Source organism: Schistocerca serialis, chromosome 4 (genome assembly GCF_023864345.2).
Source record: "Schistocerca serialis cubense isolate TAMUIC-IGC-003099 chromosome 4, iqSchSeri2.2, whole genome shotgun sequence".
In the NCBI taxonomy this organism is placed as follows: domain Eukaryota; kingdom Metazoa; phylum Arthropoda; class Insecta; order Orthoptera; family Acrididae; genus Schistocerca; species Schistocerca serialis.
In genome coordinates, this window is record NC_064641.1 from 108,032,649 (window position 1) to 108,059,474 (window position 26,826).

The window sequence follows — 26,826 nt, forward strand, 5'->3', positions numbered from 1 at the left end:
TGTCACAAATTTTCCATGAGCTTAAATAGGAATAGTTGGGGGGAAAAGCATGTTTTGCAAAACACTACTGGTTCTGAGAAAACCAGTATTTGTGCCAGACAGCAGAAAGAATCTGCAAGCCCCTATCACTCATCTCATGTAAGGCCCGTAGGAACAAAATCAGACAGATCAGGGCTCTTACAGGGGCATGAAGGTAAACATTTTTCCCCTCTCATTCCATCTGAAAGGGAAACGGGAAAGGAAATTACCAGAAATTGTAGAAAATACCCTCCACCGTGCATTGTACAGTCACTCACTGAGTATGTACATAGATATATGTGAAAGAGAACTTGGACAGCAGCCAAGCAAATTCATTTCTCATGGCTATTAAGCAGAAAATTTCTGCCAAACGTTATAGGCAAACCACAAGTAAACTGCATGGGGAACTGTGTTAATGAGGTGTGGAAGTACATCTGCTAACCACAGTGTCATATCTTGAAATTCATTTCAGGAAAATCGTAGGAGTATACTGATCCTAGAACACTACAGACAGAAAGAAAATGTCACATGGAGGAAATGTTAACAAATAACTGCATATTGTCTACACACAGAATTTGACCATGTCACTGGACCAGTGATTCATTCATATTATTCAGGGATTGTGTTCCATGTCACTGGTCCAGTGACATGGAACACAATCCCTGAATAATATTCTCGAATCACCAGATGTTGTAACCAATTAAAATAATTCTTGGAGCAAGAAATAAATAAGGGATCTTCTGTCACACAGAGTTCGCACAATATAAAAATTCACGAACTTCACACATAGACTCTCTTTGTGAAATAATGGGACATCCATTAAGCGCACTTTTTGAAAAATGAGAAGTAGTAGTTGTTTCGGCAATCGACCTTAGAGTCAGTTTGAGACAGTTCTCCATTTATTTCACTTGCCGGGTACCCTCTCCATTTTAGCACAGCTACACACCATACATTTAGGAAATATTTTGTGTTGTTTCGAATTTTTGTTAGATGCAACTTTGGTCTAACAGTTTTTTCTTAATGCGCGTGTCTGACATTACTGATCTCACTCATAATATTATCGTAAAGGTACATACTTTTATCATGCAATAAATGTAACACTTGTTTGAATATTCTTTTTATATTATGTAAGATGGTCTTTTTCCTTTGTTAAAGTTATTTTGTTTGATCAAATGGGACTATGGAAGTTGCCATAGGTAAGTGAATAGTGGGATACATTGTGGTAACTGTAACAAATGGTTTCACTGGGCAGAATATAGGGGAGAGAGCTCTATTATGTGCACATTGGCTATACTGTACTGTACTGTACTGTACCCTGCCCCATTTTTCTGTCTGTTTGTGAAGGCTTGTCTCATGAACTATTGTACAGATTTACATACCCAGGGCGGACTGGTGTGACCACTCTGTCGACAAACAAACAGCCACAGAAGTGCAATGCCTTTCATGCGTGGCTAGAATTGTTGCCAGGTTGCGCTTGGGCAGTCTGCTCTTGCGTTTAGGTACTGCAGTACACTAGCAAGTGCCATGTGACACATGGTTCTTAAATCATGAAAGCGATGATATTTAGCTACCTAAAATCATTATCAAATTTTTTAATCATAACTATAAGCAGTGCCCCAAAAGCAAAATTATCACTAGAGCATACAAGTCGTCTGGTTGTAGATACATAGTGCTACTCATGTGAAGCTGGGGTGGGTTGCTAGTGGTTGCATAAGTAGCAGTACTCTTTGCCTAGGAATTCATTTCTATTCTGGCAGTATGTTGGTGTCCATGTGCTTTCAGTGCTAAGTTTTGTACTTCATTGACTAACTGATCTGGATTTGGACTATCTTCAGATTACAACATGACACTATATCACATATACTGAAACTCCACGAAAACAGTCATCAAAAACATGCGAGTTGCAGGGCAAAAATTACTAACTTATAAAATATTGCGCCCTCTCATTAGCTATAATTTTATTTTAGTAAATTAGATTACTAATTTGCGACATATCTCCAACATCATCCAATCTTTAACAACTGTAAGTTGTGGAATCAACCCACCCTGATAGTCGAGCAAATTAAAATGCCCACTTCCAGGACACAGGGAGGCATGTCAGTCCCAGACTGAATGTGCCTCACAAATCAACAAGGTGGGCGAGGGGGGGGGGGGGGGGGGGCAGGCAACCTGCATGTGGTTTTCCCACATCCCACTAGGTGAATACCAGGCTGGTTCCCATGTCCCGCTTCAGATACATGATGCACAAACAGTTCAAAATATGATGTCACATTTGACCACTTGATTACAGATGGAATGAGTACAAGGATTTTTCTGCACATGGGAACTACCAGTAGCTTTAAAATGTTTTTGGGCATGAGGATGGTGACACCATCATAATAGTAGCCTATACACAGGTACGGTTGGTTCACCACGAAATTGGAGAAGTACCATACCAATTCTGGCATGGAAACGGCTGGATTAAGGTTACAACCAGGAAGGAAAGATATTCTCAGAAGAATAAATCACTGTTCACAATTCTTTAAAGGGAAAAGCTATTTGAAAAAAACTATTTTTGAAACACAACAGCATTTCTGAGCATTAAATAATGTATATGGTTGGGAAGAGAGCAGGTAAGATGGAACTCAGTCACCTGAGTGTTACACTGAACTAGAATTGAAAAGAGACCACATGATCAAAGCAAACTGACATTACAATGTGTGACTGAAGTGCTGAGGCGAGTGAATGAGTATGGACAAGTAGCCAACCTAACAGACATGGAGGGGACGGCTACAATGACAGTACAAAATTATGTGTACAACAACAAAACATACTGCTCTTCCTCTTGCTGCTTCTTCAACTTCTTGGCAGCCTTTTCAACAGGCAAAAGATCATCCTCACTCTCTTCCTTTCCTTCACCCTCTTCGTTGCTTTCATCCTCAGCTGCAGCAGAGTCGTCATCCTCAGATTCTGGTACATCACTTCCAGCACCGTAATCGTCATCTGTCTCTGTGTACTCATCATCGTCACTGCCACTAACTCCGTCGATATCATTTAAGCTTTCCACCTGAAATGAGAAACCACAAACTGTCTAGAGAAAATTGCAGGTCAACTGTAATACTACGATTTGTAAATGAAGAAGAACCATCACTTTACACAAAACGCAAGAATATTAGTTAAATATAAACATGTGATTAGTCTCTCAAATTAATAGGAATTTATCTGTCCTAACATTAATAACTTCACATATTTACGAACTTTGTACCTTTGGATGCGGCAAAAAACTCCACGTAACATCTTTGTACAAAAGCTTTCGTTTTTGATTAGTCAACACACAACATTTACACGATACAGCAGGGGTGCCTACAACAAAACTCACGAGACATGTGTGGCTCTCGCTTCAATGTAGTGCAGCTCTTGAAATCAAGTACATAAACAAATAATAAACATTTAAAATTTAAAAACTTAAAACTGATACACACTTATGTAATACAAATGAAAGTCCTTGTTCAAACTGACAACCTTCTTGTCAGTCTTGCAATGATGAGCCGTGCTGACCTCGTAACAACACAGATCGAGTGCGGCAGTCAGTAGCCAGTCACATTCATAGTTACTACGTGAAAACATTTCTACATGAAGTAACACTGTTTAAGTAAACTTGTGATTATTGCTGGTGTCATAACAGCTACAATATTGTCTACAAAGAATAAAAACAAAAAAGAGAACAGAGTGCTTAATGAAGAGTGGAAGGAGCAATTCGTTTTTGAAGGGAGGAACTGAAAACCAGTGTCTCTCTTGTTTTAAATGACATTTTCACAATACAAAGACAGTAATCTTACATGCCATCATGACACTAACTTACCAGGAAAGGAGAAAGGCTTTACCGTTTGTCTTCTGTTTAGAAAAACTAAACTGTCGCCTGTTTTTAAAAAAAGAAAGGAACTTCAGATGAAGAGTGGGGTTATGACCACATTTACCAAGGAAGCAGATTTAACAACTGAAGTTGGCTGTGTGTTGGCTTTCAATATCACAAAATCAAAGAAATCTTACACAGTTTACAAAGAACAGCACTGCACAAGTTGTTTCTATTTTAGACCCCAAAAAGAAGCACTACAAAAATTATTTAACTGAATAGATAAAAAATCTACTCACCAAGCAGTGGCAGAACACACACACAAAAGACTGTTGAGATTGGCAAGCTTAAAGAGACAGTGGCTCCTTCTTCAGGCAGAAGGGTTGAAGGGGAAGGAAGAAGGGTGAAGGAATAGGACTGGAGAGGTCTAGGAAAAGGTTTTGTGGAGGGAGCAGCTTCGGAGCACACCATTGGTGACTCAGTATTATCCGGGTCTGGAATGTGTTGATCAGCTACTTTGACAGGGCCATGGTTTCCTAAAATCATGAACTGAAATGAGATCCATTCTGTCTGAAATTTTGCCCACCATACCTAGAATAGCTTTCCATTGCCCTCCCAATCTCCGCAATATTCTTGTCAGATCGTATGCTCCTGCACCCATCTCCCTACCCTATGGCTCCTACCCCTGTAACTGTCCCTGCTGCAAGACTTGCCCTATGCAACCTCCTACCACCACCTACAATAGTCATGTAACTGGCAAAACATATACTATCAAAGGGAGAGCCACTTGCGAAACGACACGTCATATACCATCTATTATGCACTGTTCAGTCTTCTACATTGGCATGACTACCACCGAAGTATCAATTAGGATGAATGGGCATAGGCAGAGGGTATATACCGGCAACTGCAGTATCCTGTTGCAAGACATTTGTGACCTTGGGGGCTGTTTCACCACACGCGCCATCTTGATTCTTCCCACAGACGCCAGTTTCTCAGAATTCCACAGGTGGGAATTAGCACTACAACATGTCCTTGGTTCTCCCCACCCACCTGACATTAATTTACGTTACCTTCTTCCGTCTCAGCTTTTCTTCAGTGTAACTACTCTTTGCTTCACTCTCTTTTAGTTTTCTACATCTTTCATTGTCTTTCCTGTCTATTTTACACTGCCCCCTCCCACCTCTGTTACGTACAATGCACTTAGCTTTTCACTCTTATTAACTCATGCATGATGTTTAAGCAGTAATATCTGTCTAAATATTACCCTGTCTTCCACCTTTAAGCTCCCAAGTTTTCAAATCTCGTCTGATGCAGTCCCCATCAGTCTCTCCTTCTCATCCCGTACGGCAAATCTACCCCTTTTCCTAGACCTCTCCAGTCCTTTTCCTTCACCCTTCTTCTTCCCCTTTGACCCCTCTGCCTGAAGAAGGAGCCACTGGCTCTGGAAGCTTACCAATCACAACAGTCTTTTATGTGTGTGCTCTACCGCCGCTTGGTGAGTAGATTTTATTATCTGTCAAATTAAATAATTTTGTCAGTAATTGACTGTTTTCATTGTCACACTACAAAAATTGGTTCACAAAATGCCTGTTTCTAAACATACAATAGAGATGTGAGTTTCTGCTATTAGTAGTGACACTGAAAGTGACCTATAAAAATATATATACAAGGTGAGTTCAAAAAGAAACAAAACTTTTCCTGTCTCAGCTTTATTGCTTACTGTATAACATTTTAAGCACTGTCCCCTTCAGAATAGTCCCCTCTACTGACAATGCATCATTCCCATCATTTCTTCCAGTTTTGGTACGCCTCCTGGAACACATTTTATGTGATGGCATGCAGATTTCTTGTCGAATTGTACTGTAGCTCCCCTATGGTTTGGAAATGACATCCTTGCAACGTGTTTTTCAGTTTGGGAAAAAGTCTGCTGGTGTTAGGTCTGGAGAATATGGTGGATGGGGCACAATGGGAATGTGGTGTTTTGCTGGATAGCTGCAGACAAGGAGTGACGCGTGAGCTGGTGCATTGTCATGATGCAACATCTAACTCTTGCTTTCCCACAGTTCAGGCCTCTCCCTGCGCACAGCATCTCTCATGCGCAGCACAATACCCTAGTAGACTTCCTTGTTTACCATCTGGCCACACGGCACAAATTCATGACAGATAATCAGATAGTCAAAAAACACAACTAACATCACCTTGATCTTTGAGTAACTGATGCATGCTTTTTATGGGCAAGGTGACCCTTGGCCCAACCACTGTGATCACTCCATCTTCGCTTCAGCATCATAGCCATACACCCACATCTCATGGCCTGTTAGGATGTTGTTAAGAAATTTCTCACTGTCAGCAGCAAGCAGTTCCTCGCACATTTCAACACGGGTCTCTTTTTAAACTTCAGCCAACAAACGCGGAATGAATTATGTCTCGCCAGTGTAAAATCCTACAGAGGGCAGTGCTCAATTCGGAGGCAAGTCAGGGCCACTTCATCCCTACAGAGTGACAGGCCAGAGAAATGTCACAGCCGGATAGCCGACATCACCTGTCACTGCCAGCCACTCCTCCTGCAAGGATCTGCGACTCACTGGTGAAATCACACCTTGCAAGGGAAAGGCAAAATGTGTCATCATGTGTTCCATGCAGCCTTCTTGTTGGCAGTTGGTCACAGACTACATGAGCCATTTTCTCCTCTGGGTACATGTGTTGCCACATTTGTAGGGCACTAAGGGAATCAGTGCAGATGAGAAATTATTTGTCTTGAAGTCTCCTCATTTGTTCCAGAGTCTTAAGAATCAGACGGAGCTCTGCAGAAAACATAGTATAGTCACCACGAAGGCAAATGCTGAAGACATAGTTGGGGAATATTGCTGAACAGCCAAAGGAGTCTCCTTGTTTGGATCAATCAGTGCATATAAACTTTAAAACCATGATGCCTATCTACAATGTTAAAAAAAACAAGACAGGTACATAAAATCTGAAGTGCAATCTTTCTTAAAATCTGTCAAGTCTAAAGTAATTCAGGGCCTTTGTGGGAGCCAAGGTGGAGATCTGTTCCAACCATGGTTTAGAAAAGAAATCAGTCACACTCATTGTGGCATTTGATAGATACAGAGGCGAGCAAGTGTGCCGGGACTTACCCCAGCTCACTGCTAGTAGCGCCACGTCACCATAACGCATCTGTGCGTAGCACAAAAGTATTGCACCATAATTTAAGAATGAAATGAAAAGTTAAAGTTGTTTTTCCAAACTATGTCAGCATTTGCTTTAGTGTACTAATGTTTGAACTGTCAAATCTCAGATTGATCAGATGAATATCTTTCCCTAAATAGATCGTTTTAAGAAAAAAAAAGTGGCATTAAATAATAACACCGTTGTTGTTGTTGTTGTTGTTGTTGTTGTTGTTGTCTTCAGTCCTGAGACTGATTTGATGCAGCTCTCCATGCTACTCTATCCTGTGCAAGCTTCTTCATCTCCCAGTACATACTGCAGCCTACATCCTTCTGAATCTGCTTAGTGTATTCATCTCTTGGTCTCCCTCTACGATTTTTACCCTCCACGCTGCCCTCCAATACTAAATTGGTGATCCCTCGATGTCTCAGAACATGTCCTACCAACCGATCCCTTCTTATAGTCAAGTTGTGCCACAAGCTCCTCTTCTCCCCATTTCTATTCAATACCTCCTCATTAGTTATGTGATCTACCCATCTAATCTTCAGCATTCTTCTGTAGCACCACATTTCGAAAGCTTCTATTCTCTTCTTGTCTAAACTATTTATCGTCCACGTTTCACTTCAATACATCGCTACACTCCGTACAAATACTTTCAGAAATGACTTCCTGACATTTAAATCTATACTCTATGTTAAAAAATTCTTCTTCTTCAGAAACGCTTTCCTTGCCATTGCCAGTCTACATTTTATATCCTCTCTACTTCGACCATCATCAGTTATTTTGCTCCCCAAATAGCAAGTCTCCTTTACTACTTTAAGTGTCTCATTTCCTAATCTAACTCCCTCAGCATCACCTGACTTAATTCGACTACATTCCATTATCCTCGTTTTGCTTTTGTTGATGTTCATCTTGTACCCTCCTTTCAATACACTGTCCATTCCGTTCAACTGCTCTTCCAAGTCCTTTGCTGTCTCAGACAGAATTACAATGTCATCGGCGAACCTCAAAGTTTTTATTTCTTCTCCGTGGATTTTAATACCTACTCCGAACTTTTCTTTTGTTTCCTTTATTGCTTGCTCAATATACAGATTGAATAATATCGGGGATAGGCTACAACCCTGTCTCACTCCCTTCCCAACCACTGCTTTCCTTTCATACCCCTCGACTCTTATAACTGCTATCTGCTTTCTGTACAAATTGTAAATAGCCTTTCGCTCCCGGTATTTTACCCCTGTCACCTTCAGAATTTGAAAGAGAGTATTCCAGTCAACACTGTCAAATCCTTTCTCCAAGTCTACAAATGCTAGAAACGTAGGTTTGCCTTTCCTTAATCTATTTTCTAAGATAAGTCGTAGGGTCAGTATGGCCTCACGTGTTCCAACATTTCTACGGAATCCAAACTGATCTTCCCCGAGGTCGGCTTCTATCAGTTTTTCCATTCGTCTGTAAAGAATTCGCGTTAGTATTTTGTAGCTGTGACTTATTAAACTGATAGTTCGGTAATTTTCACATCTGTCAACACCTGCTTTCTTTGGGATTGGAATTATTATATTCTTCTTGAAGTCTGAGGGTATTTTCATCTGTCTCATACATCTCATACATAACACTAGGAACCCAAAAATTGGTATGCCGAAATTAATTGGTATGTCAGAATTAACTGTTACAAGCTTCAGTTTGATTAGAGCAATATTCTGGTCAGAATCCACATTTTTAAGAAAAGTTGAAGGCTTAAAAATTTGTATGAAGCTTCAGTTCAGCATAAAAATAGTAATTACGTGACCCCACAAGCTACCTCTAATAGTTTTCAAGTAATTTTATGAAAACTAAATTTGGAACAAAAACGTCCTTATTTGTAGTAGATTAGTATCTTGTTATATTAATACTAGAAATAGAAAGTTATGATTACAGCACATGATGAAAAATATTAGATAATAGAGCTATAACAAATTTCAAGACCTGGATGTAAATAATGACAAATACAATGTCTCAAAGTTGTGGTTCAGAGGTCATGTTCTACTGTCAGTTCCATTCTAAAAATTCTAGATGGCATTGTTTAAATGCAGGCGAGCTAAAAGTTTTTCTGTGATTTTAACCAACTTAGCTACAGTCATATAAAAATTACAAAGATTCTAAATTGATTCATGACATTGTTATAAAACACTGTGTCCAGGAAAGCAGCCGTTTAGAGGCTACTACTGTGGGCATAGAATGGATAACAGCAGATGTTCCCTTGGCCGTCCGTACTGTGCCCGTATATAAATACGGCCCAAGAGGCAACACTTCACTTCACTTCACTACTGTACGATCCCCGTCAGTCAAATGCTGGAATAAGCACTGCCTCAGACGACGTCACAGACAGTTCCATTCTAAAAATTCTAGATGGCATATTTAAATGCAGGCGAGCTAAAAAAAATTCTGTGATTTTAACCAACTTAGCTAGTCATAAAAATTACAAAGATTCTAAATTGATTCATGACATAGTTATAAAACATTTTGTGTCCAGGAAAGTGGCCGTTTAAAGGCTACTACTGTGGGCATAGAGCGGATAACAGCAGATGTTCCCTTGCCCGTCCGCTGTTCCCGTATATAAATACAGCCTGAGAGGCAACACTTCACTTCACTTCACTTCACTTCACTTCACTTCGCACCCAACTTCTATATGATCTCCATCAGTCAAATGCTGGAGTACGCACTGTCTCAGATGACATCACAGACAGGCCGTTACTAAACGTATATTTTCAGTAATAACAGAAAGTGAGCTCGCAAGGACTGTACAGTGTTCTGGGTCGTTTAGATTTGTGAAAAGACTTCACTTTGCACCCAGCTACCTTACGGTCCATGTCAGTCAAACGCCAGAGTATGCGCTGCCTCAGAGGACGTCACAGACAGGCTGCAACTAAACGCATATTTTCAGTAATAAGCGGAATTGAACTCGTGAGGACTGTACACCATCCTGTTAGTGTGCTGCTTGTAATGATAACAAATCTGCATGGCAAGTGGTGAAATTATTTTCCACTTTTGTGGCGATCAATTATTTCAATTATCAGAAGTCAGGGCGAAAGACAATTTAATGGAAACTTACAATACAGGTCGTCTCTGAACTGCTCATAGTGCTGTTTAGGATAGAGACATTTATTATTATTATTATTATTATTATTATTATTATCATCATCATCATCATCATCATCATCATCAGGAATATTACTATGTTGTGCATGTGAAAGTTGATCAAATATATCTATCAATTAAAACTCAAAATCTTCATTCATATCATAGTTCCTGACCCCACTGAGTAAACAAACAGGGAATAGGTACATTTCTTTCAGTGGGCTGGACAAAAATGTAGACTTGCAGACTGGAAACAATGGTCAGTATGTCCTCCATCGCTTTCTGGCTGAACAGAAAAATAGTTTCCAGGCTCCCGTAAAAGACGGTGAACAATATCCTAATATTTCGTATTACTAATGTTGTTGTTGTTGTTGTTGTTGTTGTTATTATCATCAAAATTCAAATGGTTCAAATGGCTCTGAGCACTATGGGACTTAACATCTGTGGTCATCAGTCCCCTAGAACTTAGAACTACTTAAACCTAACTAACCTAAGGACATCACACACATCCATGCCCGAGGCAGGATTCGAACCTGCGACCGTAGCAGTCACGCGGTTCCGGACTGAGCGCCTAGAACCGCTAGACCACCGCGGCCGGCGTTATTATCATCTCTAAAAAGGCAGTCCTTCATGTGAATGCCATAAGGCCTCACTGCTTAGTGTTGAGTACGAAAAAGCCTTTCCATTGGTGGCCAAGAACAATATGTTACAGTATGGACAGTGTATTATAGGCCTGAAATGAAGCAGCGACTCTCTAGCCTCAGAGCAAAGGCTCAGAATGGTGTTGGTTCTAAAGACCCCAGTGGCCAGTGTAAAGGGACATCATCATCTAGTATTGCTTTTCCTCAACAGCAGTAGTCAATATCAGTCATATTTTTCGAATTTTGGATAAGTCAATATTGTCTCAGCTGTTTTTCTTGATAATTTCATATAAATTTATACACAATATGTTATATTTCAAGCTAAAATTTATGAAAAGAAATTACTTTATTTTCGTTGTTACAATTGATATGTACTAGTTCTGAATGCACAGTTTAATTCTTTTTTTTAAAGAAACATTCGAAATTACAAAATATGTGGCACACTTAAGATTTTTATTACTAATTATGCAATCTAGAACTGTTTGTTATGTTTATTCCTGGATTCATTTATGAAATAATAGAAATTCATTTGTCAAGAAAAACTGTAAACCCTTTGGAATATTGTTATTACCGCAGAGTGGAGTAGTAATAAGCATGTCTCTGATGTGATTGGATGTATTTTTGTATTTTGGATGAACAATGTAATTTTGGCTTTGTTAATGTGAAAATTCAAAAGATAGTGTGATATAGTAAAATGTGAGGCAATTAATTATCATAAAAAATTCTGCAATGACTTTCTTCAAAATTATTTAGATCAACTGAAGCATGAGAACCTAAAATGTGAGAATTTCAGCTTCCTGAATCAGATCCCTAGACATGAAGAACTGGAGCCAACTGTGCACGAAAAGATAAGTAAAAATCAACAAAGAAGGGAGGGGTAGATTACACCAACTAAATCCCTTCATTGTGCACCATGTCCAATGTCTTTAAATAAGAGGGTCATGCACACCCATACATCGTACACTCGTAATCAACTGAGCTCGCATTAAGGCCCTGTAAAACTGGAGCAGACAATAACTGCTCAGTTATGTGTGGTCCTTCCTGGGTTTCAAATATGGAATTATAGCCACTCCTTGACACAAGTTGGGAAAATGACCTGACACCCAAATGAGGTTAAAGAGGGTGACAAGACTGACTGTTGCACCCCGTGAGGTGCTGTAACATACTATAAGGAGCCCTATCATGACCAGGTAACATGTCACAAGCTGATAATATAGAATCCAGCTACCACATGGAGAAGGGGCAGTTGTATTTATCATCAGTGGTGGAACCGAAGTGCGAATTGCTCCTCTCAGTAGAGACTCTGCAGTGCCAGATAGATGAATCCTGACTGGCAGAAACCTCCATAATTTGGGCAATGCCTCGCAGTTTGGTCTGGAGACAGATTGCCTGCCCCCATTACAGCAGTCATAGGGCATCTCCCTCCTCTATCAAAAATCCTCCTGATGGTCTCCATTACGAATGTACTCTTAATGGAATGGTTTATGGTGGCCAGTAACTGTTACCACGATTTGGCAACACTTTGCCCCAACTACCCGAAAGGCTGCGAGGTTCTCTACAGTTGGCTGTTACTTGAACCTACGTAGTGACACAAGCACCAGTCTCACTGCAGAGCAGCATTTGCCATTCCACCAAGGGACAGGCTATCTTTCCAACTGGCCTGAAGGATGCAGAATTAATACTTATGTGGCACAGTGGATTATTTGGGTAAAATGACCCACCCATTCCTGAACTCTGTGATGGTGTTAAAATGCAGCATGTCAGCTGTAAAGCATCTAGTCTGTCCTATGGTACACCCACCGCAGTGGCTTTCTTTTGCACACTACTCGGGTTGGCAGGTGAATCCACACCGGGGGAGAGATTACTTGGGCACAAGTCACCGACCACTTCCCACCAAGTGGTGTGTGCAAGGGCTGGAGAACATAATGACAGATCAGTAGCAGGGAATGACTCTGTGACAGCACTGAAGTGTGTGCTCCACCCTGTACTGAGCAAAATTGCACATGAGAGCATAAGAAGGCTCTCAATTGGTCTACCCCTGGGGCAGGTGGTTGCAGAGCCTCAAATTACACTGTGTGCGTTAAAACCACCACAGAGAATAAAGATGTAGCTCGACAGCTCAAGGGTGTCAGAGGATTAAAAATGTGTTGTTGAAAATAACATTAGTCTATCCTTAGCTAACAGACATAGTTTCGCCGCAGTCTTGAGCGAATTCCAAGTTTCACTGAAGTATGGAAGCCATCTTAAGAGAGGAGAGAGGTTCTCCTCTGGCTTTCCCCATCGTTCCTCTGTGGAGGGGTGGTTACTCGGAGGACTCGCTGGTTCCTCAGGCTGACATCAGCATCCACACCATCAACAGAATGGTCATTGTCGGTTCCATCAGACAGGACCAAGGTCGCACAGTCTGATGGGTTTGGATGTTCTGTGAAATTCTGTGACACATTCACTTTCTCATTCCTGCTGGAGTTCTTTGGTATCTACACCCATGCTCATAAATTAAGGATGATGCTGATACATGGTGAAACAACACTCTGGTGCGTGGTTTGCGGGTTTAAACCACCTCGGGGTATGACCATGTGGTGCATTTGACCTGCAGTCATCACAAGGTGGTGGTGGCAGGAGTCCACATATGCAGAGGTGTGTTGGAAGATGTCAGAGTAAGGTGCAGCAAGTAAGTGTGCAGATGTTTTCAGATGTGCTAATGGTGACTGTGTGTTGAAAATGGTTCAAAGAACACATACCGATAACATTATGAGGGGTAGAATACTAGGGCGACTGGAGGCTTGTCAAACACAGCAGGTCGTAGCACGGGCCCTCCGTGTGCCACAAAGTGTGATCTCAAGACTACGGCAACAATTCCAGCAGACAGGAAACATGTCCAGGCGCTACAGTACAGGATGTCCACAGTGTACAACACTGCAAGAAGACCGATATCTCACCATCAGTGCCCGCAGACGACCACGGAGTACTGCAGGTAGCCTTGCTCGGGACCTTACCGCAGCCAGTGGAACAGTTGTCTCGAGACACACAGTCTACAGACGACTGAACAGACATGGTTTATTCGCCCGGAGACCTGCAAGGTGCATTCCACTGACCCCTGGTCACAGGAGAGCCTGTAAAGTCTGGTGTCAAGAACACAGTACATGGTCATTGGAATAGTGGTCCCATGTTATATTCACGGACGAGTCCAGGTATAGTCTGAACAGTGATTCTTGCCGGGTTTTCATCTGGCGTGAACCAGGAACCAGATACCAACTCCTTAATGTCCTTGAAAGGGACCTGTGTGGAGGTCGTGGTTTGATGGTGTGGGGTGGGATTACGATCGGTGCACTACACCCCTGCATGTCTTTGACAAGGAACTGTAACAGGTCAGGTGTATCGGGACATCATTTTGCACCAGTACGTCCGCCTTTTCAGGGGTGCATTTGGTCCCACCTTCCTCCTGATGGACGATAACGCACAGCCCCACCGAGCTGCCATCGTGTAGGAGTACCTCGAAACAGAAGATATCAGGCAAACGGAGTGGCCTGCCCGTTCTCCAGACCTAAACCTCATCGAGCATGTCTGGGACGCTCTCAGTCGACGTATCACTGCAAGTCTTCAAACCCCTACGACTCTTCAGGAGCTCCGACAGGCACCGGTGCAAGAATGGGAGGCTATACTCCAGCAGCTGCTCGACCACCTGATCCAGAGTATGCTAACCCGTTGTGCTACCTGTGTACGTGTGCACGGTGATCATCTCCCACGTTGATGTCGGGGTACATGCATAGGAAACAGTGGCGTTTTGTAGCACTTGTGTTTCGAGACAGTTTTCTCAACTTATCACCAATACCGTGGACTTGCAGTACTGTGTTGTGTGTGTTCCCTATGTGTCTATGCTATTAGGGCCAGTTTTGTGTAGTGCCGCGTTGTGTGGCACCACATTCTGCAATTATCCTTAATTTATGAGCATGAGTGTGGAGCCATAATGTCATGGCACACCACAACTCTTTTACAACAATTTAGCCCAATGAACAGCCCACTGTCGACAGCATATTCTCCAAGTAGTTTAACATTTAACAACCTGTTCACTCAGGTAGCTCACAGTGCCTTGATCACAAGTTTACCACTGTGCAGCCTACTGAAAGGTTTTACTTATCCTGCACGGACCTCTAGAGTTTTGTGGATGTAGAAAGGCGACAATCTCTAATGGGAACCTTCTACACATGTAGCAACAATAAATACATTATGTATTACACGATGTGGTCCACTACTATTATTGCTTTCTCTTACATCCACAAGCGCATCAGGTGGACTAGTCAAATGAGATCTCTCTGGAGGTTGGGTGCTAATACTGCCCAATGCACCACCTAAACCACTTTGAATAGAAGAAAGAAATTTAGGCCTCATGGTGTTCCCACAAGCAGCTAAGGAAGTAAATGTCCACCCAGACAGAGCCCCATTTGCCTGCATAAATCTTATACAACTGAGGTGCAACAGGTTCACTAGTCCTCAGCTCAGAAAACCCAAGTAGTTTAACATTTAACAACCTGTTCACTCAGGTAGCTCACAGTGCCTTGATCACAAGTTTACCACTGTGCAGCCTACTGAAAGGTTTTACTTATCCTGCACGGACCTCTAGAGTTTTGTGGATGTAGAAAGGCGACAAGCAGCTAAGGAAGTAAATGTCCACCCAGACAGAGCCCCATTTGCCTGCATAAATCTTATACAACTGAGGTGCAACAGGTTCACTAGTCCTCAGCTCAGAAAAACCAAAAGCTGAGCTCCCTGATGCGATCATCATTTAGAATGACTCAGGGAGCACATGTTACTTTATCAAAAATACAAATCAAACAATGGAAAATCCAGGATGGAATGTAACAATGTTAGAGAAGGAAAGTTGCTATTCACCATATAGCGGAGATGCTGAGTCGCGATAGGCACAACAAAAAGATTCACACAATTATAGGTTTCGGTCATTAAGGCCTTTGTCAGCGATAGACACACATACACACACGCGTCTGCGCGCACGCAAAGTGGTTTCAGTTGTCTGACACTGCAGACATGTGTGCAAGTTGCGTTTGCGTGTGTGTGTGTGTGTGTGTGTGTGTGTGTGTGTGTGTGTGAATCTTTTTGTTGTGCCTATCGTGACTTAGTATCTCCGCTATATGGTGAGGAGCAACTTTCTTTATCAAAAATACCACAGATGCAGCATTTAACATCCCTTTCATTAATATTAGGACAAGGATAGATTGCTACTCACCACAAACATTACATGTTGAGTTGCAGATAGGCACAACAAAAAGACTGACACACATTTAGCTTTCAGCCAAAGTCTTCCTCAGAAAAGAAAACACACACACACACACACACACACACACACACACACAAACTAGCACTCCGCATGACTTCCGCAATCTCTGGCAGCTCAGACCAGAATGTAACTGTCGTAGTGAATGAAAGCAGTCATCTGGGATAGGGCAAGGAAAAGGAAGGGAAAGGATAGTACAGTATGGGTGAGTGGAGAAAGAGAGCACTGTCTGGTGGAGCATGCGGGGATTAGATGGAGCCATGACAAGACTGTTGGGCACAGCATTGGAAGGCTGTGAGGCAGAGAGGGGAGGGTAACCAGGAACGGAAAGGAGAAGTAGGAAAAAGAAAATATGTGCGGCTCACAATGAGTGTGGGGAGAAGGGCGGGGGGGGGAGTGTTAATGAGGGAGGAGGAGATAAGCAGAGGAGTTGGACACTGCTTGTGTAGGGTGTGGGCATAATAGGTTACCTGAGTGATTATAATTTTTTTTTTAGGTCATTGGCACCCAGTCACAAATGTTAGTGCACTAAGAGCATAGAAAAACGCAAGAGGGCAACACCAGAAAGTGCTTACAAAGATGCAGATAAACAAAATAAAAGAGTTAAATCTCTTTGGACAAGTCCGTCAATGTAATAAAACTAAGGATACGAGCAGCTGCTAGAGCGTCATCAGCTAAAAGTTCCTGTAAGGTAGACGGCAGACACAGGACAACACGAGAGTGAATAAAACGGGGACAGGACAATAAAACATGGCGCACTGTCAATGGATGACCACAGGGGCACTGCGGGGTGGGGTCACCAGACAACAGGTAGCGGTGGCTAAATCAGCAATGCCCAATCCGCAACCTAGCCAAAATGACCTCCTCTCGCCGGGAAGGGCGCGAGGTCATCCAAGGCGTCGGGATCGGTTTGATGGCCCTAAGCTTATTTTCATGGAGAGAGGACCAAGCCTCATGCCACAATGATGAAACACGCCGACAAAGAACCCCAGTAACATCAGTTGATGGGACACAAAAGGAAGCTGTCCGAGGCAGGAGGACAGCAGCCTTGGCCGCAGCATCAGCAGCATCGTTCCCAGGCACACAAACATGGCCAGGAATCCACAAAAAAAGGACACGAGTGCTGGTATCAGCTAGCGACCAAAGGGACCGTTGAATTCGTTGCACGAGAGGGTGGTCTGAATATGGGTCATGGAGACTCTGAATGGCGCTCAAAAAATCAGAGCAGATGGCATAGGGAGAATGACGATGGCGACGGATGTACTCTCTATCAGAGAGCAAAATGCTCAGCTGTAAAGCTTGAACACTGGTCAAGGAGCCGGTAGTGAAAGGTATCATCCCCAATGACAAAGGTACATCTGACACCAGCAGTAGTCTTGGAGCCATCTGTGTAAATAATGACATTATTAGCGAGCCTTGAACGAAGTTCGACAAACCTCGAGCAGTATGTCGAATCCGCGGTCCTCTCCTTTGGGAGCGAGCTGAGTTCAAGGTGAAAGCGAACCTGAGCCTGGAGCCAAGGTGACGTCGGGCTCTCACCCACTCGAAACGTCGTAGGGAGGGTAAAATCAAGCTGTTAAAGCAGGCGACGAAAGCGAACTCTAGGAGGTAACAGGGCAGAGACATACAGCCCATATTTGCGGTCGAGAGAGTTGTCAAAGGAGGAGAAATATGATGGGTGGTCAGGCATTGACATCAGTCGGCAGGCGTACCGACAAAGCAATATATCGCGCCGGCAGTTTAGCAGTAATGCGGCAGCTTCGGCATACAGACTCTCAACAGGGCTGGTGTAGAATGCTCCAGTCACCAGACGTAACCCCCGATGGTGGATAGAGTTTAGACAGTGTAAGATGCATGGCCGGGCAGAAGAGTAGACAAAGCTCCCATAATCCAGCTTCGATCGGACAATGGACCGATATAAGCGAAGCAGGACCATTCAATCTGCTCCCCATGACGCACCGCTGAGAACACGGAGGACATTTAAGGAATGGGTACAACGAGCAGCCAAGTAAGACGCATGTGGAGACCAGCAAAGTTTGCTGTCAAATTTACGACTTAAAAATTTTGTTGTCTCCACGAATGGGAGAGCAATGGGACCGAGATGTAAGGATGGTGGCAGAAACTGTTTGTAACACCAGAAGTTCATACAGACTGTTTTCGCACCAGAAAAACAGAAACCGTTAGCGACACTCCAGGAATATAGACGATCTAGACAACGCTGAAGACAGCGCTCCAAGAGACATGTTCTCTGAGCGCTGCAGTAGATCGTAAAGTTGTCCACGAAAAGGGAGCCTTAAACGTCAGCTGGAAGGCAATCCATTATTGGATTGATAGCTATGGCAAAAAGGGCCACACACAAAACAGAGCCCTGGGGCACCCCATTCTCCTGGCAAAAGGCATCTGACAAAACAGGACCCACACGTACCCTGAACATTCAATCCATTAAAAATGCATTAATAAAAAGAGGGAGGCGACTGCGAATGCCCCAAGTGTGCATGGTGCGGAGAATACCCGCCCTCCAACAGGTGTTGTAAGCCTTCTCCAAATTGAAGAACACAGCCACCGTCTGGCGCTTACGCGAAAAGTTGTTCATAATGAAGGTCGACACGGTAACTAGGTGGTCAACAGCAGAGCGGCACCTACGAAAGCCACATTGGACATTGGTAAGGAGGCGTTGAGATTCAAGGAGCCAAACCAATCGAGAATTTACCATGCGCTCTATCACCTTGCAGATCCAGCTGGCAAGGGAGATGGGGCGATAACTGGAAGGAAGGTGTTTGTTCTTTCCTGGTTTGGGTACGGGAACAACAATTGCTTCACGCCAGCGTGTGGGAACATGACCTTCAGCCCAGGTGCGATTATAGGCACGAAGAAGAAAGCCTTTACCTGCAGGAGAAAGGTTCTTCAGCATCTGAATATGGATACCATCGGGCCCCGCAACAGAGGATCGGGACCGGGCGAGTGCACTTTCAAGTTCCCGCACGGTGAAGGTGGCATTGTAACTTTCATGATTCAAAGACTTGAAAGAAGGTGGTTGTGCCTCCTCAGTTTGTTTTTGGGGGAGGAAGGCAGGGTGTTAATTGGCAGAGCTCGAAACCTCCGCAAAAAAGCGGCCGAAGGCATTTCAGACATCCTCAGGATCCACAAGGACTTCATTCGCTACAGTCAGGCCAGAAATTGGGGAGTGGACCTTGGTGCCAGAAGCCGGCGCAGGCCATCCCAGACAACCGAAGAAGGAGTAAAACTGTTGAATGAGCTGGTGAAAGCCACCCAGCAAGCTTTTTTGCTTTCTTTGATAACACAATGACATTGTGCACGGAGTCGTTTGTAACTGATACAGTTCGCAATCATAGGGTGGCGTTGGAAGGTGTGTAAAGCATGTTGCCGAGCACGAATACCGTCGCTGCATGCTGTAGTCCACCAGGGGACTGGGACTCGACATGGAGAAGAGGAAGTACGAGGGATGGAATATTCAGCAGCAGTGAGAATAACGCCCGTGATGTACGCGACCTGTCTATCGCAGCTGGAGAAGTTTTGATCATGGAAGGTTGCCAGGGAGGTGAAAAGCCCCTAGTCGGCTTTGGAGATGCTCCAGCTAGTGGAATGTGTAGGAGGGGTGTAATGTAGGAGATGGATTACGCAGGGGAAATGGTCGCTCGAGTATGTGTCAGACAGAGCATATCACCCGAACTGATGTGCAAGTTAGATAGTGGATATTGAGAGGTCCAAGTGGGAATAGGTAGGCATTGCGTCCGAAAGGAAGGTAGGTGCACTGGTATTTAAGCAGACTAGATTGAGGTGGTTGAAAAGGTCTGCCAAGAGGGAGCCTCTCAGGTAGGATGCTGGAGAGCCCCAAAGGGGATGGTGCGCATTAAAGTCTCCAATCAACAAAAATGGTGTAGGAAGGTGAGCAATCAATTGTATCATGTCTGCCCTAGTAAAGGCAGACGATGATGGAGTTTAAATAGTACAAATGGAAAATGTGAAATTGGGGAGAATAATTCGAACGGCAACTGCTTGCAGATCTGTGTGCAATGTGATTGGATCATAGTAGACATCATCCCAAACCAGCAACATGACCCCACCATGAGTCGGAATACCTGCCACAGGGGGTAGGTCAAAATGCACGGAGGTAAAGTGTGCCAGGTCAATACAATTACATGGGCGTAACTTCTTTTTTTTTGGAGACCAACGAAAAGTGGGAAGTGCATTCGAAGGAGCAATTTTAGTTCCTCTCGGTTGGGCCGAATTCCGCAAATATTCCATTGAAGAAGTGCCATTATGAAAATGAAAAGAAAAAGAAGAAACAAGAAAGGGTCACCTCGATGGCCGCTGAGGGCCTGGCTTTGAGGGAGCACTGCTGCTGCAATCGATAGGTGGTGAGTCATGGTCCATCAACTCAACAGTTGCATCTGCCACCTTCATGAGCTGGTCAGGAGGGGCAGCTTCCTCCGCCGGTGAAAGGCCAGATGATCGGCTACCAGCAGTGCGGCCTGGCGAAACTGAAGATGCCCAGGGACGGCAACCGCTGGGTGGCGCAAGAGAAGAAACATGCCTCGGCGGAGATGGAGAACTCTTTTTTCTATGAGCCTTCTTTGAAGAATTACGTTTTGTCAAAAGAACAGTTGATGGCTGTGAAGTTTGTGTATGCAAGAAATCTTCGCGTGTCGGTTCGTTTTTGAAGGTCTAAGCATCTGATTTAGAGGTCCTCCGTCTTAGCAGTAGCAGATGATGATGTCTGAGCCTTAGGGTTGGTGGGAGGAAGAGGAAACATTGATCAGGCGATCTTAGCACTGGCCGATCTGATGACCAAATCGCTAAATGTTAGATCGCATGTCTGTGTAGCTACCTCCCTGGTAGGCCGAGGAGAGGCGAGAACGGTACTGTATTTGCCTGCCGGAAGCACAGTGGGCTTTCTGCTATTGAATAACTTGCGAGCAGCTGAGGTCGACACCTTCCCTTTCAGAATGAGATTTTCACTCTGCAGCGGTGTGTGCGCTGATATGAAACTTTCTGGCAGATTAAAACTGTGTGCCGGACGAGACTGGAACTCAGGACGGGGCGTGAGTCGTGCTTGGGTAGCTCAGTTGGTAGAGCACTTGCTCGCGAAAGGCAAAGGTCCCGAGTTCGAGTCTCGTCCGGCACACAGTTTTAATCTTCCAGGAAGTTTCACCTTCTCTTTCACTTGAATTTCCTATATACTTATCTCATCTTTGTAGACGGGGCAGTCGCAAGAGGAGGCAGCATGGTCGCCCATACAGTTGATGCAACGAGGGGACGGAGGTGGACAGTCACCCTCATGGGCATCCCTGCCACAGGTAATGCATTTAGCCGCACTTGAAAACAAGACTGCTGTGTATGGTTAAACCACTGACATTGGTAACACCTTGTAGGGCTGGATACATATGGCTGAACAGAAATCTCATAACCCGCTTTAATTCGTGAAGGCAATTGCACATTGTCGATTGTCAGGAATATGGTTCGGGTTGGTATGAGGTCCTTGTCGACCCTTTTCATGACCCGATGGACGTCCGTCACTCCCTGATCAGAGAGGAAAGACAGAATCTCCTCATCAGTTAGTCCGTCGAGTGACCTGGTATACACCATGCCATGCAACAAATTAAAGGTGGGGTGGGCCTCCACCTGTACAGGAAATGTGTGTAAGAGAGTGGCTCGAAGTAATTTTTGGGCCTGGAAGGCGCTTTCTGTCTCCAACAGCAAGGTACCGTTGCGCAACCGAGTACAAGATTTCACTGGTCCTGCAATCGCGTGTACACTCTTCTGAATGATGAAAGGGTTGACTGCTGAGAAATCGAGACCGTCAGATCTTGTGACAACAAGAAACTTCAGTGTTTGTGGTAGAATTTTCAGAACAGGAGTTATCTAGCTTTCGTTTTTGGGCAGAAGACAGGGAAGAAGAAGAATAAGAAGAAGAAGAAGAAGAGAAATCCATTGCGGACGAATCCCCCATGATTGCCAGTGTTTCCTATGGCGCGCTCCTTCCTTGTGGGGGGCCCTCGCAGAGGGCACTCCCGCCTTAGGTGATTGTTCACACCTCAGGTCACACCTCCCGAGAAACGGACGGAGGGACCAATTGGCACATTCGGAAGGTAACAGCTCAGGCAATCACCCCTCCCAGGGCCTGGCCTTTACCAGGGGGTATGTGCATGCCTTACTTGTCTACCCAGGGTGGGGAATTACGCGTTACCCCGTTACCGGCTACGCGTGCGAATGCGTGGGTCGGCTTTCAGACACACACAAGGAGGAAAGAAGAGAGGAACGAGAGAGAGGGATAAAGAAAGAATCTCAAAACGCCGAAGCGGAGAATAAGACGTGGAAAAAAAGACAAGGAGAATGAGGCAGAGATAGAAATAAGGGCATGAAAGCAAGGAGAAGAGTGAACTTAAGGAAAGACCAATAGAGGAAGAAAGCATGAGGATGGAGAAAAACAAAGGAAACAGGATCCTGGAGTTTTTAACTGTCCGTCTCCGGATGAAGGCTCGATACATGACTCCCAAAAAGAGGGAAGGTGAAGGGGAGGTGGGGGTGGGGGAGAGGATTGGGGATGAGGAGGGATGGGGAAGGGGGGTAGGGCAACCCGGAAAGGAAGGAGAACTGCACTAGCTCGGGGCCCTGTGCTCGCCACGCACGTATCCACAAAAGAGTTGTGGACCCCCTGGGGGGGTGCCTGAGTGAGGCTGGGATAATTTTGTGAGTGGAGAATGTATTGTAACTGTAACTCCCATCAGTGCAGTTCAGAAAAGGTCGTGGTGGAGGGGAGAATCCATGGCCTGGGTTGTGAAGCAGACACTGAACTCTAGTGTTTTATGTTCAGCTGCATGCTGTGTCACAGGGTGGCCTACCACGCTCTTGGCTACAGTTTGGTGGTGGCCGTACATCCTGGTTGGTGTTTTTACGGCTTTAAGCTGGCATCACTGGGATGAGCCCTTATCAGATGATGTATCAACATTGTTTATTTATAACCTCAAAAATACATTTCAAGATGGCGAGTCCACTTGAAGTGCTCACATTAATTGAACAATGTTCTGTCATTTGTTTTTTTACTTGCTGAAGGGGAGAAACCAGTGAATATATACTGTAGAATGTCTTAAGTTTATGGTGAAGGTTGTATGAATTGTGCAAATTTTTACAAGTGGGTAGAGCAGTTCAAAAATGGTCATGACTCAGTGACTGATGAACACCGTTCTGGCCGACCAGTTGCAGTTTGAACTCTCTCACTTGAAAGTCGAATTGATGACATTATTTTTGCCGATTGCCGTGTGACTTTGCAAATGATAGTTGATAAGGTGCAAGTTAGTACTGGTACAGTTCATAACATTATCAATAACAAGCTGAAGTACCACAAAACATGTGCAAGATGGGTCCCAAAGGAGTTGACATGGTACACAAAAAAGCAAGTTTGAGAGTGTGTACAGAGCTAAAGCAACATTATGAAAGCTAAGATGAGCACTTTCTCAACAAAATTTTAACTTGTGGAGAAACTTGGGTTCACTATTATGAGCCATCAAAATGACTAAGCATGGAGTGGAAGCACACCAGCTTACCTGCCAAGAAAGAATTCAAAATCCAAGCATCAGCAGGAAAAGTCATGTTGATGGGGTTTTGGGATGATGAAGGCCCAGTTTTTTGTGATTATCTCGAAGAGCAGTATACAATGAACAGCCATTACTACTTTGGATTTGCTTTTAAACAAGGTGAAACCAGCCGTGAGAGAGAGAGACATTGTGGATCTCAGAGGAGAGGTGTGACTCTCCAGCAACACAACACACTTCCTCAAATTGCTCAACTAACCCGTGAAACCATCGACAAAATGGGCTGGGAAGTACTGCCTCATCTCGCTTACAGTCCTGATTTCGCATCTAGTGATTTCCATTTGTTTGGTGCACTGAGGGATGCGTTACGTGGGAAGAGGATCCAGGACAACGAGGATGTAAAAAAGTTTGTGGGAAATTGGTTCAAATGTCAAGATAAAGCATTCTTTAAAGCTGGAATAAAAAAGCTTGTAGCCAAGTGGATAAATGTTCAAGAGGATTATGTTGAAAAGTAGAAACAGTATTGTTTTGTAAAAATAAATGCTTTTTTTCCAGACCAATTGTGAATGATCCTCGTACGTTTTGTAATTACACATACACCCACATACAATCTATAGAAATGTCATAAATTTTATGATGTTGTAGAAATACAGAAACAAAGGCTGCAAAGAAGAAAATGTAGTTTAATTATATAGATTTAGATAGTGCATTTTAAGTTGAACAATATACCTTCAAATCACCCTCTCCATCATCAGAATCATCTTCATCAGATTCTAACAATTGTTTCCTTTTCTTATTTTTATCTGCTTTCTGTTGGGCATGGCCTGATGACACTGCTGAAGACACAGAGGATATTTTCTTTGTATTGTTTGATTTTCCTGTAAAAATGGCCAACACATGGATAAATATTAAATTATTGTTACTTGGACTTATGTATATTTATCTTAAAAATGTATTAATGTTCAAAATAGTGTTGAACATATTTTATGAAGAAACATTTGAAATAAAAAAAAACCATCATCTCGAATGCTAAGCTTCATCATTTTTATGAATTATACTGTCTAGCTTCTTTAACTACCTTTTTATTAGTTACACTACTTCACGGCATTTTTTAACTACTGCTATCATCAGATCCAAACTTGGAACTTCTGGAAGAAAGTTAAATTATCTAGTCAGTATGAGTCACCAAAGTTCATAATGACAACATACTCATTCTACACACTTATTTTCTTTAGTTATAAGCTACTTCTTGGTCAAGCCAAACATGCTTGCATAAAACATGGTTAACATTGTCTCCCTTCTCAACAACTATCAACAAACTAACTATACACAATTTACCAACACCCACAGAATGCTAAAAACCAAAAGTTACACTAAGGCATATTGAAAGGCCAAATAATCTGTCTTGCAAGGCTCAAAGCAGGCCTACTAAAATAACAGTAATTGTCAGAGTTAACATAAGTCAATGTTTCTTTTTGCAATATATGCTTTTTCCCTCCTCCTCCTCCTCCTACAATTCAAACACAGTTCTCTGATAAAAGTATTGTCTGAGCATTCCTGTGTAGTGTTTGGCTTTTTGTATTTATAACAGATTTGAGGCAGAATTGACGCAGTTACAGAAAACACACAATATAAAGCCAGGTTGGTTGGTTGGTTGGTTTGGGGAAAGAGACCAAACAGCGAGGTCATCGGTCTCATCGGATTAGGGAAGGATGGAGAAGGAAGTCGGCCGTGCCCTTTCAAAGGAACCATCCCGGCATTTGCCTGGAGTGATTTAGGGAAATCATGGAAAACCTAAATCAGGATGGCCGGACGCGGGATTGAACCGTCGTCCTCCCGAATGCGAGTCCAGTGTGCTAGCCACTGCGCCACCTCGCTCGGTATAAAGCCAGGAGAAAATAGAGTAAACAGTAGTAAAACTTAGTGTCCCCAAATTCCAGTTTACAGAATTTTTACCATTATAAATAAATGTTCACCAATTGTCTCCAAGGCATTACTCAACATGCTAGAACCATAAGATGATACAAAGATAGGTGAATACCGAACAGGCTTCAGAAAAGGAAGGTCCTTTATTGAACAGATCTGGGACCTGCAAACACTCCTGAAGGTCAAACAGATGAACAACACAGTAATCACATTCATGGATTTTAAGATGACCTACTACTCTATAGAACAGCAGACTCTCTTTGACACTCTAGAAGAATATGGAATAGACAGAAGAACTAGGTCACTCATGCAATAGACACTTACAGACACCACATCCAAAATAAAATTTATGGGGGAAATCTCAGGCCCTTTCAGGATACATACATGAGTCAGACAAGAAGATGGTCTCTCACCTCTTATAATCAACATGGTCTTGAACAAAATTATCAGACAATGGGAACAAAAAGTAAAACAAATTCAGTTAGGAAGAACATGGGCAAACAAGACAATCATAGAATGCCAAGCATTTGCAGATGACCTGGCAATACTCAGCTACAACAGACAAGAAGCACTGGAATACTTACCTGAAGTCTCTGTTAGAACAGGCCTACAGACATCAAATGAGAAAACACAATACATGTAAAGAAAGAACACAACAACCAAGCCATGTACACAAAATACAGAGAGGTTAACAGAATAGAAAAATTCAAACATCTTGAGGAATATATACAAATAGGAGGATCAAACACGGCATCCAACAAAGAAAGAATAGAAAAACTTTAGAAAATGTACAAACTGATGTAGACACACTATAAAAAAAAGAAATATTTTAAGACAGGCCAAACTCAGGCATTACAATACATTTGTATTACCAGAAGCCCTACACGCATCAGAAATGATAACAATTGGAGCATCACGCATCGCAGAGATAGAAAAAATAGAGCCCAAAATCCTCAGAACAATTTTTGGTTCAATAACCATAAAGATGGTATATGGCTGAAGAAACTAACCAAAGAAGTGTATGAATACAAAGACAGGCTCACAGATATGATTAGAAAATGTGAACCAAGGTTCTATGTATACACAGAATGAACAACAGACTCACAAAGAGGATTTTTGAAGTAATAAACACTGCAAAAAAAAAAAAAAAAAAATTGGTTTCAAGAAATAGAAGAAGATCTAAAACAAGCAGGGTTCAGTATTGAAATGATAAATGAAACAGACAAATTCAGAAACAAAATTACGAACATGAAATATGAAGTAAAAGAAAGGAAGAAAACAAAC

At 43.0% G+C, this 26,826-nt stretch overlaps 1 protein-coding gene across 1 annotated transcript in view; it reads right to left on the reverse strand.

Moving 5' to 3' along the window:
* Positions 1–26,826, reverse strand: part of LOC126473217 (uncharacterized) — a 154,738-nt gene that overhangs the window by 92,259 nt on the left and 35,653 nt on the right. Inside the window, exons 4-5 of the mRNA XM_050100128.1 lie at positions 24,346–24,494; positions 2,832–3,064 (exon numbers count right to left, since the gene is read on the reverse strand). Of these exons, the coding sequence (XP_049956085.1) occupies positions 2,832–3,064; positions 24,346–24,494 (382 nt within the window). The remainder of the gene's footprint in view (positions 1–2,831; positions 3,065–24,345; positions 24,495–26,826) is intronic.